General features: G+C 45.0%; 1 protein-coding gene across 2 annotated transcripts in view; it reads left to right on the top strand.

The window, feature by feature from the left end:
* Positions 1-18,828, top strand: part of ALPK2 (alpha kinase 2) — a 133,293-nt gene that overhangs the window by 109,318 nt on the left and 5,147 nt on the right. For both annotated transcript variants that reach the window (XM_049900959.1, XM_049900960.1), the window contains 6 exons: positions 3,151-3,278; positions 3,380-3,415; positions 6,739-7,013; positions 8,388-8,476; positions 11,783-12,000; positions 15,380-15,428. In XM_049900959.1, the coding sequence (XP_049756916.1) occupies positions 3,151-3,278; positions 3,380-3,415; positions 6,739-7,013; positions 8,388-8,476; positions 11,783-12,000; positions 15,380-15,428 (795 nt within the window). The remainder of the gene's footprint in view (positions 1-3,150; positions 3,279-3,379; positions 3,416-6,738; positions 7,014-8,387; positions 8,477-11,782; positions 12,001-15,379; positions 15,429-18,828) is intronic.

Below are 18,828 nucleotides of genomic sequence, written 5' to 3'. Positions count from 1 at the left end.
CCAAAGGAAAAAGCAAGCCATAAAATTACAGAAAAGTTACAGCTATTGAGGGTGGTGAGCAGCCATCTCTAAGATAGGAAAACAGTTTATTTCTGAGACCCTAGGATATTAGAAAGGAACCCTGGTGGCGCAATGGTTAAGCGCTCTGCTGCTAATTGAAAGGTTGGCGGTTTGAACTCACCAGCAGCTCTGTGAGGGAAAAGACCTGGCCATCTGTTCCCGTAGTATCACAGCCTAGGAAGCCCTATGGGGCAGTTTTACTCTGTCCTATAGGGGCACTGTGAGTCGGAACCTATTTGATGGTGCACAACAACAACAGGATATTAGAGGTGAGGAGAAGAGGGGAGAGAAGAGAGTGAGACTCATCTCCAAGAACACCCTGTGTTGAACCAACCTGGTTAATGGCTTCCTGAAGCACCTTCCCGCCTGGCAATAAATGCTTGTTCAAGTGAACTGATGAAATCAAGCTTCCTCAGACACACCTGCAGAAGTATGTCTCCTGCTAGAAACAGATCACCTTGGTTCACTGGAAGCCAGCATAACTCAGGCAGCCCTTAGAAGTCTCTTTCTGCTGAAGGAAGTCCCAGTTCAGTTCCTGACTCATGGGAGGTGTTCCAACTCCTTACTCTTGTCACAAAGTAGGCTGAAAATGTGAGAAAATTTGCAAATTTTCTGTTTAATTAAATGTCTATTTAGAACAGATGTCCAAAAATTATTTCCCAAATGCAATTATGAATGACTTGAACTATTATTTCATTGGTATAATGTCAGTCCAGAAAATCTAACTAGATTTTGAGTGATATAGTAAAAGATTAAAAATGTTGTCATTACCCTCCTTGTCTTCCATATGGCTTAGGAAGAATTACGAAAAAAAAAAAAAAAAAACCCAAACCCACTGCCATCAAGTCAATTCTGACTCCTAGCGACTCTATAGGACAGAGTAGAACTGTCCAGAGAGGTTCCCTAGAGCTTTATTAAAAAGAAAATGCTAGTTATTCATTTTAAGTACTTTCTGAAGCCGTCAGCCAGGAACAATTAAACACGATGCAGCCTTGCTCCAAGCTCAGAACTGGCACTTGAATCTTTCAGGTTCCTTTTCCAGTTGTGCATTTATAAAGCCTGGCCTCCCTTTGGAAACCCTGGTGGCGTAGTGCTTAAGTGCCACCACTGCTAACCAAAAGGTCCGGAGTTCAAATCCACCAGTCGCTCCTTGGAAACTCTATGGGGCAGTTCTACTCTGTCCTATAGGGTCACTATGAGTCAGAATGGACTCGACAGTTAACAGGTTTGGTTTTTGGTTTTTTTAACCTCCCTCTAGGGAACATATGTTATTAGTAAGCATGCTATTTACTAATGAGTGGCCGAGGCCTTTAAATTCTTCGTGATATTTGCTTCATTTCTCCTTGGGACACCGTTTGTCTTATGTGTGTCCATTTGCCTCCTCTCTGCTAACACTTGAGAATATTTGGGAGTCATAACTCCTTTGTATGTTGAATCATTTGTATTATTTCGGGTGGGTTTTAGCTAATTTCTCTCGACCCTTCTTCCAGTTCAATGTTTCCTTTCACCTGTCCCTCCACAAAACCCCTCACTGTCTTGCCAAGGCATTCTTTTCAAAAAGTTAAAATCTCTCAAACAAATAAATACGAGCATGCTGCAAAGATCTTCATCTCAATTAATGAGGGAACCAGTAAGATGGCAACACTGTTCACAGGAACATTTGAGGAATGGGGATTTCTACGGTCAATCAGACAAAGGAATCCTAAATAAATTTGCGAATAGGTTCAAAACTGGCTAACAGGTTTAATAGGTATTAAACCTTAGGGCTACCTTTTTTACTGGACAGACAGAAGCTTGTAAGTTCACATGTAACTTCACAATGAGTGGGTTCTATTTAGGTAGTAAATAGCAAAATTGAACACCAGAGTGTTCTTTTATAACTAAATAATTTGGGGGGAAGCCTGTTAAACAGTGACATACAAGGGACATGTGTTCTTCATCTTGCCTTTGTCCCCAAGTTTGGGATACTTTTCTTCAACAGGCTAAAGTTTGGAAATCACATGTCAGAACGCTTTCTAGTGGCAGGGGCAAGGCTACTATCCTCTGAGAAAGCCAAGAAGAAGAGAGGTCGCTTGCTCTGAGTGTTTGTGTGAAGTGGTAGGTCTTGGCTCCATGAGGATCTCAAGCTGGCACCCTCTATCTAGTCTTACCTTGGCCATCATTGGCTTCTTGGAACCCACTCTCCACTCTGGGCAGGGAGGTGTTTACAGTGGCCTGGGCTTTTGAAAGGGCAGTTGTCTATGTGGAGTAGATTGGCGGAAAACTGAGCAAAGTCTTGGAGCACAGGTCACATCATTCCTGCTGGACAACCAGTGAGTGATGAGCTGGCTGCTGTTGAAGCAGCTTCTCACTGGATGGCCACGGGAAGGACAACTCAGGGACTTCTCAACCCAGAGTGGATGGTGTGTTGCAGGGCTGCCCACACCACCGGGCTCCCTGGGGCTGGTGAAGGATGAGGGGATCTTCCAGAGTACCTTCTCCCTGGAGCCATTTTGGTTCTGGGCAGTGTTACTCTGCCCATACTCCTGGCAGAGCCTCCCTCTGCATTTGTCTCCAGAGCTGAGCTCCACTCCTGTCCAACCCTTTGTGCATTTGGCCATTGCTTTCATAAAACGAAAGCAGTTCACCCTTGGGAGGGTAACAGGAGGAGAAACTAAGCTTCTCCCTGTTGATTCACAAAGTTGCAAGACCACTTCTTTTCACTTTCACAGTTTATGTTGGTGTTTTCTTTTGTCCACCTCTTCCCAGATTGGGGACCCTCACGGCCAATGACTTTGTGTCTTAAAGCAAGTTAATCATTGAATCCCCCAGTACTGGACACATAGCAGATGCTCAACCAATATTGAACTGAACTGTTTGTGGTTTAGAGAGGTAGTATTCTTTCATGGAGAAGGCTCACTATTATATACCATATGGTGATATAAAATAAAATAATGCATGTATTATAATTATTATGACCATCTTGTTCTTTAGCCAGCTCATTGGCTGAAAGCATTAGGGCAGAGAAACATCATTTTTTTCTTTTAAGTATATTAGAAAAACACAGCTTTAAAATGCTAAAGCTTATCAGTGCTAATGTCCCCATTACAGCGCAGGCGACCACTCCACTGTTTCCTTGGCCATTGTTCAAGCCAGTCAGAAGGACCAGGGCTTCTATTACTGCTGCATCAAGAACAGTTATGGAAAAGTGACTGCTGAATTTAACCTCACAGCTGAAGGTAAACCCTAGCTTTTCCGTTTCAAATGAATGCCAGCTGGCCTCTCCCAGTTCAGAGTGTACATTTGTCCTGAAGCCACTCTCTTCTTTGTCTTCTTCTAGTTCTCAAACAGCTGTCAAGTCACCAGGACATTAAAGGTAAGCCGCACTGGCCTGTCACAGAAAACGGGCTCACCCTAAGGCATGAACTAGCACCTGGAGTAGAGGACAGAGGCAGTGTTCCTATGGACTCTAATAACTAAGGGAAACCCTGGTGGCACAGTGGTTAAGAGCTACAGCTGCTAACCAAAAAGTCGGCAGTTTGAATCCAGCGGGCTCTCCTTGGAAACCCTATGGGTTAGCTCCACTGTGTCCTATAGAGTTGCTATGAGTCGTAGGAGACCAAAACTCATTGCTGTTGAGTCCATTCCGATTCTTAGTGACCCTATAGCACAGGGCAGAACTGCCCCCATAGGGTTTCCAAGGAGTGGCTGGTGGATTCGAACTGCTGACCTTTTGGTTAGCAGCCAAGCTCTTAACCACTGTGCCACCAGGGCTTCTAAGTAGGAGAGAACTCAGCAGTAACTAGAAAAAGGAATGACCATTCACGAGCCATTTCAGTCTGCTTGTCAGGTCCACACTTCATATTATAATTTCATTATACTCTGAATATGCAGAGGTGTATTATTTGTGGAAGAGATTAGACTGCAGCAGTGTAGGTGTTGTGAACAGGTGGAGGGGAGTTTGGGGGAAGACTTCTTCCTTTAAGAGTGAGCATTGAGGATATATTATAGTGGTTGTCGTTTGGCCCTTCTCCTTGGGTGTTTTTAGCCATTAGCCTTTCCACAGCGTGTTTTCTTTCTTCAGCTGACTTTTTAGTTTGACTAACTGAGCAGATGCCCAAAGAGAGCCAGGTGTCTGGGAGAATCGCTCCATTCATTTGCATCTTAAGGGAAAAGAAAAATGGGTGCTTGTGCTTTCCTTTGGCACATGTGCCCACCTGGCATGGTGACAGCCCAGCAGCAGCCCCTGATCCCTCAGGCTGCCACTGCACTGGGCCCCCCAGTGAATATAGCTTGGTGGAGTTTGTGTATTCTCTCGTAGGAGAAATTACCTGCTGCGCACGTGCACGCGCACACACACACATCTCCACACATGCCTACCTCCATTCACACAACCACCTCCACTCAGAGGTATGCTGGAAAAGATTTAACAACCTGCTAGTGGGTAGGGAGGGTCTGATTTGTAGAGTTTTCCGATTCCCATAGTGTAAATACTCTCACACGGCCGATTTTAAACATGACATCACAGAACATGGAGTTGGGAAGAGATGCCCATAATCAGTCCTCAGGAGCTGAAGCAGCTGACGTCAGCCCACCACTGCAGCCCCACCTGTTACCACCACTTTTAGCTCGGGGTAGGACCCCTGGCCAGCATCCTTGGGTGGTGCTAGTGGTTAATGTCGTGGGCCACTAACCAAAAGGCTGGAGGCTTGAGTCCACCCAAAGTCACCTTGAAAAAAAGGCCTGGAATCTACTTCTGAAAAGTCAGCCATTGAACACTCTCTGGAGCACAGATCTACTCTGACACACATGGGGTTGTCATGAGTTGGAAATGACTCAAAGGCAACTGATTTGGTTAAGGACCCTTGGTGAGTTTTAGAAGTTGTTGTTGTTAGGTGCCGTCGAGTCGGTTCCGACTCATGGCGACCCCGTGCACAACAGAATGAAACACTGCCCGGTCCTGCACCATCCTTAGTCCACCTCATTGAGGGTCTTCCTCTTGTCCGCTGACCCTGTATTCTGCCAAGCATGATGTCCTTCTCCAGGGACTCATCCCTCCTGACAACGTGTCCAGAGTATGTAAGACGCAGTCTTGCCATCCTTGCTTATAAGGAGCATTCAGTTTTAGAAGAGAGATACATAAAACTCTGATAATTGAATTGGCTTAGCATATTAAATATTTACCTCATGTGCTGATTTTTAAAGCAAACGAAACACCTGAAAAGGTGGGGAAAGCTTGTGAAAACACGACAAGAAAGGTATTCCAGATGGAGTAATGTCCAGTACATGAAAGACAAGGAACTTGGGTCTCGGCTCAGAAACGGTCTAGCAAATATTGTGATATTTATTTAAAATAATAATTACAAACCCATTCAGATGCTAAATACCTGTCCTTAGTGTGCAGTATATTTGTGGCATAATTTTAAATCCTCCCCCGTTTCTGCCTTCATTGCCCCAAAAGTCAGAGTATACAATAGAATCCCCTTCGCGCACTTCGGGAAACAGGACGACTTTTGGAAGGAGAAGGGTTCTCTGTTTCCTTGGCTTCTTACCACTGACTGGCCTCCACATCCAGGCATTTGCTATTGCTTTAGGTTTGCATAAGCTCATTTCCCAGGGTTTCACCATCAGGAATGAGACCTAATGGCGATAAGCCCCCAGTGGAGATGGTGCTGCTGGTGTAGCCCTGTGACTTTAACCTTAGGGTTTGATCTGAATCCTCATGATGTCGCCTCCCAGCTGCTGACCCCGCTGTGCCTGGGGCTTTCCAGTTTCAATGACTCACCAGGCTGGGAACGCCATACCTGGCCTCTCCCTCCCTTTGCACCTTCAGAAGAAACTTAAAATTACTTCTTTATTACCTCTTTTATTTGGAGGAGTCTCTCTCTCGCCTTCCCTCTCTGTCTCCCTTTCTCTCCCTTTCTCCTTCCTTCTCCCTCTCTCTCACTAAGCATTTTATGAATTTAATTCTCTATAGGAGGAACTGGGTTTTTTTTTTTTTTTTTTTTTTATAGGAGGAACAAATAACATTTTACAAGTCGGTCTCTAATTTAAAAACTAATAAAACTAAGCTCATGGGAAAGCCCCAAATGAATGATAGGCCAAATACAACACAAGCTAGCCCAACTTAACAACATTATTACACATTATGAATATATTTGGGGTGGTGCTCTTCTTCACCTCTAAGCGGTCTTTGCCATAAGTGGCTGCAGGTACTCACACAATCCCTCTGTGTACCTCTTTTCAGGCTGTGGGTTTCACAACTCTGGGTGTAGTGAAGAACCTTAGTGAAGTGTCATAAGACACCAAAGCTCATATGCATATCTCTGTTGGATCCTTTCCAGTGAATCTGCCCGTTCTTTCTCATGGAGCTGCTTGTCAAGGGTATGTTAGGCAGCTTGGAGTTCAAGTCATAGCAATGACTGGATCCTGTCAAGTTTCAAAGCAAAGTTCACCTCCTTCACAATTCTAGACTCCAGCAGCCACATTCCTCTCTTTCCTGGACTCAGCCATTGAAAACCCTCTGGGGCACAGTTCTACTCTGACACACATGGGTCTCCATGAGTCAGAATGGACTCCACAACAACTGGTTTTAGGATCTACTGTCAACCTTGTCATTGTTCCTTTGTAGGGATATTAATTAGCCAAGGAGAAGGATTAGAGGATATTCTATCTCACTAAAGCTGTGCTATGTTTTAGGATGTGAAGAGATTGAATTCAGCCAGCTCATCTTCAAAGAAGACTTCCTCAGTGACAGCTACTTTGGGGGCAGCCTGCGGGGTCAGATTGCCACGGAGGAGCTGCACTTTGGGGAAGGGGTTCACCGCAAGGCCTTCCGCAGCACGGTGATGCAGGGCCTCACGCCTGTGTTCAAGCCCGGCCATGCCTGCGTACTCAAGGTCCACAACGCCATCGCCTACGGGACCAGAAACAACGATGAGCTAATCCAGCGGAACTACAGACTCGCTGCCCAGGTAGGTCCACCTGCCCAAAATGTGTCACTTCAGGTTTTGAGAGTGACCTATGGTAACATGAGGTGAAAATCAGACTCAGAGTTGCTGGGAGTATGGTTATAACAGGTTCATGGAGTGAGGATCCACTGGGGTAATTCCACCCACTGGAGTAAGGTGGGAATCACCTCTCGGTCTTCAGGAGTAATTTCTTGGCCTCATGCCAGCCAGTAGTCTGGAGATACGTCGCCTCTGACCAGGTCCTTGGGTCATTTCTATTCCTCAGAAGCCCCATGAGCTCCTCAGGAGTTGGAGCCTACTTTGACACAGGATGGTATAGAAAGTGGAGGTTCTAAGCTAAGTTGGACACCAGGACTCACACTCTAAGGTGTTTCTGGAGTGTTTTTTTGGTTTGTTTTGTTTTGGGGGGAACGTGTGTTCAGAAGGGTTAGCATTTGACCAGTTTAATGCCAGCCTATAAGGTAGTCAGGGATATTGATCCAAGTCTCTAGCTAAATTCCCATGCTTCTACCTATGTTACTGAGTCACAGAACTCATGAGAAATGGGAGGAGAGCAAGAACTATACTCTTCTTCTACCTCGATCCATGTATTTTCCTCTTGACACCAGCACTGGCCAAGCTGTGACTATGTGCCTCTCCTTTTTAACCCATAAAATAAATAGGTTAGACTTAGATGAATCTCTTGGGTACCGTCAACCATAAACCATCCACAATTCTCTCAGACGTGACAATTTCATGTGAGACTTTGTGTGCATGACAGCAGCCCCTCTTCTCCTATATAGGATTTTCCCAGTTGTATTCCTTTCTCCTCCAAATGCACCTCTCTTTTTTCTTTCCTTTCACTTACATACCACATGGCTCAGTCATCAAAAATCCCCCAGCATCTAGACTGCTACTCTGAAAGTCCCCACAGACTAGGAAGCAGAATCCAGCTTGCTTTTCCTGTGCCAAAAAACCCTTGTCAAAGGTTTTATTGTTTACTACTCAAATTACACCTTTGAAGAGGAATCTTAGTTGAGGAAACCCAGTGGGCCACCATCTCTGAGCTTTCCCCGACGTCTTGTCAAGGGGTCAGTCACCTTAGCTCATAAGTGAACTTCAGCTATGCTGCTTCTAGAATTTTATGGTTCACGGACACCTGACCATGGAGACCACTTGACCTTTGCCTGGGACAGTTTCTTCGGGCTTCAGAGCTTCTCTGCAAGTGGCCAACTCTATATTGCAATAATTTTTGCTTCTATGATCCCAACCAGGGAGTGGGTTTGGGAATCCATAGGCATGACCTATATTGGGAAATCTCCCAATTAGCCTTACCAGGCAACTGTATGTCTGAATTTCTTCTAATAACTTAGATTTCCCATGTATTTGGTGGTACAGGAATGCTACGTTCAAAATACTGCCAGATACTATGCCAAGATCTATGCTGCTGAAGCACAACCTTTGGAAGGCTTTGGAGAAGTACCTGAGTAAGTGTGCTTACCTGTCTGATATTGCTAACCCTAACTTGTTGGAGATTTGGAGGGATGAAAACGTGAAAAGGACCAGTAGGACAAGCGTTTCATTTGGTCTCTCTGTAAGCAGCAAAAGGGCACACATGGCTGCTATCCTCTTCATGTTGGGTCTTCAGAGGCTTGCAGAGAGGTACTCGATAAATATTCTTTGAATAAATGTATATATGTATGTCTGTATAGATGAGTATGGATGGCTTAATTCATTCAATAACTGTACCTACCATATTCATGCAAAAGCTGGACAATGAAAAAGGAAGACTGAAGAAGAATGGGCACATTTGAATTACGGTATTGGCAAAGAATATTGAATATACCCTGGACTGTTGAAAGAATGAAGAAATCTGTCTTGAAGGAAGTATAGCCAGCATGCTTCTTAGATGCGAGGATGGCAAGACTTTGTCTCACTTACTTTGATCATGTCATCAGGAGGGACCAATCCCTAGAGAAGGACATCCTGCTTGGTAAAGTAGAGGGTCAGCAAAAAAGAGGAAGACCCTCAATGAGATGGACTGACACAGTGACTGCAACAATGGGCTGAAATATACCTACTATTATGATGATGCACAGGACCAGGCAGTGTTTTGTTCTGTTATTTGTGGGTTCACTATGACTTGGAGCCAACTCAACGACACCTAGCAACAACAACCATGTTAAACAGAAAGGAATTTCTGGTATCGTGGATATTATATTGCCTACATAATCAGCAAATATAAAAGAACAAGAGGTTTCAGGAAATGATTAGTAATATCCTCTGATAAAAAAAAAGATGTGATGATATGTCAGGGTCTTCCCTGACACATTGAGTGATCAGGAAAGGCCTTCCTGAGGAGATAAGATTTAATGAAAGATTAAAATGACGAGAAGGAGCCAGCTCTGTAAAGATCTGAGGAGAGAGTGTTCCGGGCCAAGAGCTTTGCTAGTTCAAAGGCCCAGGGTGGTACAGAGCTTGGCATATTCAAGATGCCAAAGGAAGAAAGTGTGCCTGGATCCCAGTAAGGGGGAGAGGGGTAGGAGGTGAAGTCAGAGAGGTAATTAATAACTATTAATGATGCAGGGAGTACAGAAGGAAGAGAAAGTTGAAGATGAATCCAAGGTTTCTAACTTAGGAGCCTGGGTAGACGATGCTGCCACTTCAAGATACTGAACTCAGGGAGAAGATTCATATAGGTGGGTGGCAAAGTGAATCATGAGTTTTGCATATGCCACGCTTGAGGTTTATGACGTCTGTGGTCCACCAAACTATAGTAGAACTATTGGTCGTATAAGCCTGGTGGTTAAAGAAGAGAATGAAACCGAAGAGCTGGATTTGTTGGTCTGCAGCAGATAGATAGCGGCTACAGCTGTGAAATGGTAGAATCATCGAAGTAGAGAGTATGTAGAACAAGAAGAGAAGAGGACCAGGGATGGAACTTCAATAAACAGGAGCATTCAGGAGTCAGAGTAAGTTTTCAGAGGAGTAAACAAAAAACAACCCATTGTCGTCAAGTTGATTCTGATTCATAGCAACCCTATACGACAGAGCAGAACTACCCCGTAGTGTTTCTAAGGAGCAGCTGCTGGATTTGAACTGATGACATTTTGGTTAGCAGCCTGAATTCTTAACCACTGCACCACCAGGGCTCCATTTCAGAGTAAGTATTGGCTAATGCTAGGAAACAATAGCAGTGGTACAACAGCCAGTAGAGGGCACTATCCCCAAAGCCAACGGAAGAGAGTGGTTCAAAAGGGAAGCCGGGTCAACCACGTCAGCTGCTGCAGAAGGATCCCTGGAGTAATTAGAGGCCATCAGAATGGGTGCCCTTCACAAGTGGGGTTTTGTCAGATGAGGGTAATGGGTCAAGGAGGGAATTGGAATTGAGGACAAGGACACAAATGGAGGCTACCTTTTCAATGAGTAAAAAAAAACCAAGAGAAATAGGAACAAAATCTGGAGGGGGCCAGAGAAGCTCCACCCAAGGAAGCTGGGGGTGGTGATTTTTGAGGATGGGGAGATGTGAGCATGTTTGTAGCCTTGGGGAACAAGAGGGGAAATAGAGTTCAAAAGTTATTGATGAAGAGAAGACAAGTCTTGAGACCATTATGGCCTATGAAGCAAGGGTTGGCAAAATTTTTCTGTAAAGGGTCAGAAGGTAAATATTTTAGGCTTTGGGGGCAAAGAGGCAAAATCGAGGCTATTAAATAGATACTTCCATAACAAGAGTGAAAACCAACTTCCACAATTTTTTATTGACAAAATTTGAAACATAATAGTAATTGAGCACAATTTTTGTAATACAGGTATATTAATCAGAAGAAGGGACTTTTTCTAAAATTATTTGGGGTTCGGAGTTAGTATCCTCTATGATCAGATTCATTGCAAATGCTCACCTGTAAAAATTATTCTTGGCTGTGGGCTGTATGAAAACAGGCATGGGGCTGGATTTGACCTGTAAGCAATGTTTTGCCGACCCCTACTGTAAAACTTCACATAGTTCTCCCACCTGTAGTAGTGGGTGGGACAGATTTATGCGGATCTTTGCCCACGGTTCATTTTATCACTTAGCAAGGCCTCCTCTGACCTCCCTGTATAAAATAGTAGTCCCTTCCCCATCCCTGCACTGCCCATCGCCTTTCCACTGCTGTGGTTTCACATAGCATTTAACAGTGTCTGCTATTCTCAACACTTACTGGTTTATTTTCTGTTGACTTCATTTAAATGTCAGATTCATGAGGTCAGAACTGCTGTTTTGTGTATATATATATATATATATATATTTTGGAGTTTTCTGTAACAGTGTCTAGAATTGTCTGAAACATAGAAGACACTTAATAAATATTTGTTGACTGAACGGAAAGAAGGAATGAAAAGGTGGGTGGGTGGATGAATAAATGCATGGATGGTTGGATGCATGGATGGATGAATGGATGAGTGGATAGGTGGGTGGATGCATGGATGGATGCATATTAGGTGGACAGATGGATGGGTGGATGATTGGACTATAGTCATCTGACCAGTGGGTCATTGGGATATGACTATAATGCAGATGTTCATGAATGATTAAACCACATTCCAAGGAGAAGTTCCTAGCCAACTCTAGAAAAAAGAAAAGAAAGACATCCTCTTATTCACTGAATAATCATTGGGGAGAATTTTAGGCTAAATCTAATGGAACCCAGGGATTGATTCTGCAGCTCCCTGCTGCTCCAGGTGAGAGTAGAATGCACCAGGAGTCTTTTTTCCCAGCTGAGGACTTGATGTGTCCATGTTCTCTCCCCGACCAGGATCATTCCTATTTTTCTTATCCATCGGCCTGAGAACAACATCCCTTATGCAACAGTGGAGGAAGAGCTGATTGGGGAGTTTGTGAAGTATTCCATCCGGGATGGGAAGGAAATAAACTTCTTGAGAAGAGAGTCGGAGGCTGGTCAGAAATGCTGCACCTTCCAGCACTGGGTATACCAGAAAACAAGTGGCTGCCTCCTGGTCACGGACATGCAGGGTGAGGAGGGTAGCTTGACCTGGGCCTAGGTGGTTCTTGGGGATGGGGAGACGAGGCGGGAGAGACCTGCTGGGGCAACTCCATGATGCCTGTAAGCATTGTCACCAGCAGAAGGTGTTATTAACATCTTGTCAGGAACAAGATTTGACAAAGGGTCCTGAAATGACCAACCCAGTGGAGTCATAAAGTACATTCTAGTAATGCCTTCCCATTACAATGGGTAATCAAAGGTTGGCTTTATTGTTATCTCCTGAGTAGGTGCAAACTCAAAAGTATATATGAAAGTCCATTGAAGGGGCTTCATTGCCACACGTATATTTACAAACAAATGTGGTCTGAGCAGACAGCTACCTGTTCTAATTAGACTCTGGCTCTGCCATTGCTGATATGCCCTCCATCTTTTCCTCTTCACAGTTCATTTTGCATTAAATATCTTTTTTTTCACTGAAAACCAATACCTTGAAGTATATGCAAATCTAGTTTCACTTCCAGGTGCAAGTCAACAACTGCAGTGGGACAGTCCATCTCTCTGTAATGTGTGCGTTCAGTGTAAGGTGGTGGCTCACTGTCTCGTGGGAGTGCTTCTTTACTCTTCGTGCTGTGAAAACACTTTTTATTGTCGTTGTGGCACAAGACAGCACATCCATTCTATAAGCAATCTCCACCTTTTATAATTGTACAGAGGAACTGAGATTAGGGTTGAAAAACAAAGACCTCAAACTCAACCATCAACCTCTCAGACTGTTCTTAAAAGTTGTCACCTTCCTGGTGGCATTTGGTTCTTTCCAGAATGATGCCAGTCCTGCAGGCTTGTGGGATAAAAGCAGAGCCTGCGAATAGTCCCTGGGGACTGCACACTAGTGAGTCCACCAGGGGTTTTTTAAGAAGCTGTCACCCAAAAGAGCCAAGAACTCAAATTCTAGAGAATGAACTCCTAAAGCTGCTGACCTTCCTTCCATCAGAAACAACCTGTAGATCACTGTTCTCCTGAGCTCAGTTTAATGGCTGCCCACTAGAATTCAAATTATTATCCTATAGAGGCCTTTAATAATGTCGGTTGAATTGCTGGCAAAATTACTGAACTGAAAGAGACGTTTCATTTTTAAAATTATAGTCTATTTTTTTAAACTACTGGTGACATCTGGTAATTGTGAGAAGCAAGGAAAAGCAATCCCCCAACTTCGAGGACTTCTTGCCAAGTGACTTTTTAAACTCAGACTTACATGAAGCTTAGAAAATAGAGCTGTGATTTTTAAATACAGCTTGCCGTGAAACAAGATGTCCAAAGAGGAATATTGCAATTTGGTGTCTTTTTTTTTTTTTTTTTTTAAAGCACAGATCCTGTAATAAAAGCTATGTGAAGCATTTCTACATATGTTCTCATTGTTAAAAGCTTTGAAAGAATGAGATGAATTAGTTACCAACTGTGAAAGAGGCTTTTAAAATGCTCACTGGCGCACCCAAAGTGCCGTGTCTAATTTAGCTGGCAGGTGCACGGCCAGAAAGCAGAGCTCCCTGCATCTGTCTGACTAACCAGACTGAATAGCAACAGGTCCATAGTCTCGCCAGGCTGCAGGCAGATGCCGCTGAAGCCGAGCATTAACCCTTCAGCTTGCCTGTCCTGGGCCTCAGAAAACAGCGCTCATGGAACCATAGAGAACCATGGGACTAGGGTACCATCAAGGAGCCCTGGTGGTGCAATGATTAAGCAATCGGCTGCCAACCAAAAGATCGGTGGTTTGAACCCACCAGCCACTCTGTGGGAGAAAAGGCCTGATGATCTGCTCCCATAAAGGTTACAGCTTAGGAAACTGAAGGGGGCAGTTCTACTCTGTCATATAGGGTTGCTATGAGTCGCAATAGACATGATGCCACACAGCAACAAAAACAGGGTACCATCATATCTGACCCATGGGGATTGGTATGGGGGGCGGGTAGGGGTGCTTGTTCCTTCTTTACAGCTCAGACGGGCTCCTATGTTGCCAGGCTCCTTGGTGGGCAGGGTCACCTGCTGAAGGCGGGGAATACCAGCGATCACAGCCTGCCCCATGGAAAGCAAGAGTCAGGGACAAGAGAGGAGGCTACAACCAGGGCTGGTGTCCTGCAGATCCAGACAGACTCGTGGGGTAGCCCTGTGAACTGGTGTCCTGTGATAAAAGGTCCAGCACTGGACTGCATGGCAAGGCTGAAGCAGAGGTCCACCGAGTTGGTGCAAGTGCCCATAGCCGCTATCCTAGAGAAACAGGAACAGAATTCGTACCTGGGAAGGGCAAAGAGATTCTGGAAAGGCCTAGAGGCCATGGACACTCTGGGCATCAGGGAGGTGCTATTACCTTTGCCAGTCCTGCTTAAGGGTGTGGGGCAGGGACTGGGTAGGGTGATGCTGCAGGAGGTGATGGCAACTCTTGCCCCTCCTTACCCTGGAAGACAGTAGCATTTTCCATTCTCTTTGCGCCTCAGTTCCTGAGCCACTATCTGAACTGCTCCTGATGGGAAGGCAGAAGCATACAGGCGCCTGTCTGCTTGGGATTCTTCCAGGGCTGCCCAGGGATCTTTGCTGAACCCAAGTGGGAGGCTGAGTTAGCTGTTTGTTCATTTTGGTTTTTGTAGCCACTGCCAGTATGGCTTAATGGATAGGGGTTAGGATGTGTCAAACAGTCAGACCATGGGTTGCAAATGTTAACATCCCTATGCCACTGGTTAAAAGTCTGTGTGTGACTCAGGAGTATTTCCCTGGGCCCAGCCCAACCCGCAACACCTTCAGTCCTGGATCTGAAAACTGTATGGCAACGGGAAATAATATAACTGAGGTTTGGCTTTGAATTGAAAAAAGGTCTTCTGGGACATTCTCACTGTTGACACTGGCCACCATAGCCCACAACTATTCCTCCTTCCACTGTGTAAGGGTTTCTTTGTTCAAGGAGGAATGTGGACCAGCCATAAGCCCAAATCAGAGCATTTATGGGGAGAAAGCTGACAGGGAAGTGACAGGCCTCCAGTTGAGTCACGAAGGGGTGGGCATCTCTCCTCAGTCAGAGGGCTCTGGACCACACAGGCCCACAGCTCATTCCTCAGAGCTGAGAGAGCTAGGGAGGCGGGTGTGGGCAGGCCCCACTGCTCACAGGAGGCATGGCTCCCTGAGCTGCTACCTCCGAGGGCCTGCCTTCCCCATTACCATCCCATAAAGCTGGGTGCTCAGCCAAAAGGCTACCGTCCTCCACAGAAGGAGTCCTCTTGTGGTGGGAGGGGTAGAATTGCATGTTTCCACAGGAAGGGAGGTGAAGATGGATCAGTCACCACCCACCCCCGTTACTAAACTGCCAATCCTTTCTGAGGCACCCTGGGTAACACACACCGTGCCTTTGCTCTCTTCCTATAGGTGTGGGAATGAAGTTAACAGATGTCGGCATAGCAACATTGGCTAAAGGGTAAGTAGGAACAAAATTGAGCATGTATCATTTAACACTGGGCTTCAGACACCTTCTGGGCAAGTGCTGTCGAGGCAGATGTGGGCAAAGCAGGTCCCTTGTCCTTGTCCTGTGGGTGACACATGTTCTCAGGATGAACTCAGTTCACTTCTCTCACTTACATCACATATTTATGGGCTTCGTCCTCTCAGGGGAACACATTTGTTTCCTAACTTTGGAACCAACAAGAACTCTGCAAACAAATTTTAAGATTAATTAATAATAGGACTGCCATGGGGCGGGGGGAGGAGGGGAAATGCCAGCATTATTGGGATTTCTGTCAACTGTGAATATTCCATTTTTCTACCTTTACTAACATTTAAAAGCTTCCTGATGAAAAGCATCTTAAGAATATTTTCTTTTGCAATTGAGTGCAATGAAATCAATTTACACATTTTTAATATATTTTTCCCCAAAAGTACCTTTGGTGGCTTATAGACTCCCATGATGTTGATTACAGTAGCAAGTGGCTATTGAGCTGTTGTTTGTTACCTTGGTTGTTGATGATGGTTATGCTTTCCCAGTTTAGAGCAGGATGTTTTGTGCAGAGTGGTACATGGCCCGATGGTGCTATGCTAGAATTTTGGGGGGGTATCTTTTTCTGTTGTTGTTGTCGTCCTGTATATATTTGTGTTAAATATAAAAACTGCCATTGGGTCGATTCGAACTCATAGCAACCCTATAGGACAGAGTAGAACTGCCCCATAGGGCTTCCAAGGCTGTAATCTTTATAGAAGCAGACCGCCACATCTTTCTCCCTTGGAGCAGCTGGTAGGTTTGAAACACCAACCTTTGGTTTAGCAGCCGAGCTTAACTATACGTGTGACAAAACATTTGCCATTACAACATCTTTTATATTTACAACTTAGTGACATTAATTACATTCATCATGTTGTTCAGCCATCACCATTAATCGTTTCCAAATTTTTCCATCACTCTTCATGGAAGCTCGTGCCCTACTGGACTATCTTTCTAACAACCTATGCCCTTTCATGCGTGACTAACACTGTGGGGAAAGCAGGTTATTTGTGGTTCTTGGTGAAAATAAAGTTCTGTGTTGGAGCTACGCCCACCTTGGCCCACTATGGATGTCCCCAAGTACTAAGTGTATTTGTAAGTAACAGGAAAGAGGGTACATGACTTTTGGAAGGGATAGCTGACTCCCCTGTGGCTGGGAACTGTTCACCTACGTGAGCGTCTATTTCAGGCCATCTGCATCAGCTGTGCTTTAACGAATGTACTACTTTTCAGCTTTAAGAAAGGATGGAGGAAAGGAAAAGCAAACAAACAAAAAACCCATTGCCGTTGAGATGATTCCGACTCATAGCCACCCTATAGGACAGAGTAGAACTGCCCCATAGGGTTTCCAAGGCTGTAATCTTTACAGAAGCAGACTGCCACATCTTTCTCCCATGGAGAGGCTGGTAGGTCCAAACTGCCAATGTTCTGATTAGCAGCCGAGCACTTAACCACTGTGCCACCAAGACTCCTTAGAGGAAAGGAGAGGGATTTGAAAAAGTGGAAAGGGGACAACTCTTGATTTTCATCTCCTGATCATAAATTTGATGCTTAAAGTTCTCCCTGGCTGCCTAAAGTTTCTGATTTGATTTTAGAACCAAGGTGCAGCTTGGGTACTTCCCCCTGACGTGGTTCCTTGTGAAAAACTGCTGGGTGGTAATACAGTTCTGTGTTGGAACAATTTCTGTGTTCCTCTCCCAGTGTTGACCAGGGTCATATACTTCAGGAAATTGAGTGATGGCCTTTGGCTTGGGCAGACAGCACATCAGGAAGGGTCTGATGTAGTGGGGAGGACAGGATCTTTAGACCTGGCCCTGCTGCCGACTTCTGCTTCTCCTGTTGGTCCCTTGCTTCTTGGCATCATAGGAACTTGTCTGGCCTACCTGATGAGAGGGTGACTGTGCATCCCATCTGCCTGGGACAGAACTGTTTTATCCCTGATGCCCAAGCATCCATCTAGTTTAGCATTTGTCTTGGACAAGTGTGTGGAAAAAAAAATCAAATTCCATCTGTCTCTCACCAAACTGTAAGGATCAATCAAATCAATTCAATTCCATTGCAATTCTGTTCTGACACCAGCTGCACACACAGCACTCTGACCCTAACCACCCAGAGCTGGGTCAGACCTCACAAGGTAAAATGCACAGTCCTCCAGACTCCTGAGTTGGCCCAAGACCTCCACGACATCTTCACTTCCGACCTGCTGGCTACAAACTTGGGGGCTCCCTTTACCTGCTCAGGATACCGGCTCCAAGCTCAGGACTCCCCAGGCCCCTTCACTTCTGACCTACTGGCTCCCACTACTTGCTTGGTTTCGAGAATGACTCATAGAAATCACAGACAGTGCTGTATTTATAATTACAGTTTTGTTATACAAAGAAGGTACAAATGAAGGGACGCATAGGGTGAGGTCTGGGAGGTTTCTGAATGTCTAGCTACCCTTCCACATACATGGATGTCTACCACCAACCAGGAAGCCCCTGGAGCTTCTGTGTCCAGAGCTTGTGCTGAGGCCTCATTACGTAGAAATGATTGACTGAATCACTTCCTGCTACCTCCCCAGGTCAGCTGATATCATGCCATGGTGGTCTTGCTGGCCTGGCCAGTGGTACCTGAGTTGCCTCATTAGCACAGACCCTCAGGTGTGGTATGGAATCCTCATCAAAGGCAACTAATCACTGGGGAATTTCCAGGGTTTTTGAGCTTATCTCTCAGGAACCAAAGACAAAGACTAAATTCTTTGGGTAAAGTTAATTTTAAACTCCACAACAAGTGCCCTCATTTAGAAGATAATTTATATGGCATCCCTATGTATGAAGGCCTCTGGACCCCTGAAGGATTTCCTGAGTGGAGCCTTCCTTACCAGACTCCTGTGTTCTCTGCAGAACATTGCCAGTTCAGATATCAGCCAGACCTGGTTTGAGTCTTTGTTTCTCTGTCTTACCAGCTGTGTGACTGTGAGCACATGAATTTAGGATCAAAGCCACTGATCTAGAGAACAGAGAGGCAAGGGGTGGTCATGAGGATCCCTGTTAATCTGTATCTAGCCCCCGAAGCCTGCTATGAGTTCAATAAATATTGGTTTCCTTTCCCCCCTCATGCCTCAGTCTAATGCCAGAGTGGCCAAATTTTATACCTTTATTTAGAACAACTTTCTACTAAATCATAACAGAAACCTGCTCGAGAAGTTTCAAAAACTAAGACAGGCTTACGAGTGTGATTATTTAAGACATCTTTTAAAAGTATGTCTACAGCTTCCAGGAGCCCAGACCAAGTGAGAGCTTCAAATACCACATTTTTTCCCCTGATTTAAAAAGAAATCCAATCCCTTGGTTTTGTTCTC

Source organism: Elephas maximus, chromosome 11 (genome assembly GCF_024166365.1).
Source record: "Elephas maximus indicus isolate mEleMax1 chromosome 11, mEleMax1 primary haplotype, whole genome shotgun sequence".
In the NCBI taxonomy this organism is placed as follows: domain Eukaryota; kingdom Metazoa; phylum Chordata; class Mammalia; order Proboscidea; family Elephantidae; genus Elephas; species Elephas maximus.
This window is presented reverse-complemented; position numbering and strand designations above follow the sequence as displayed.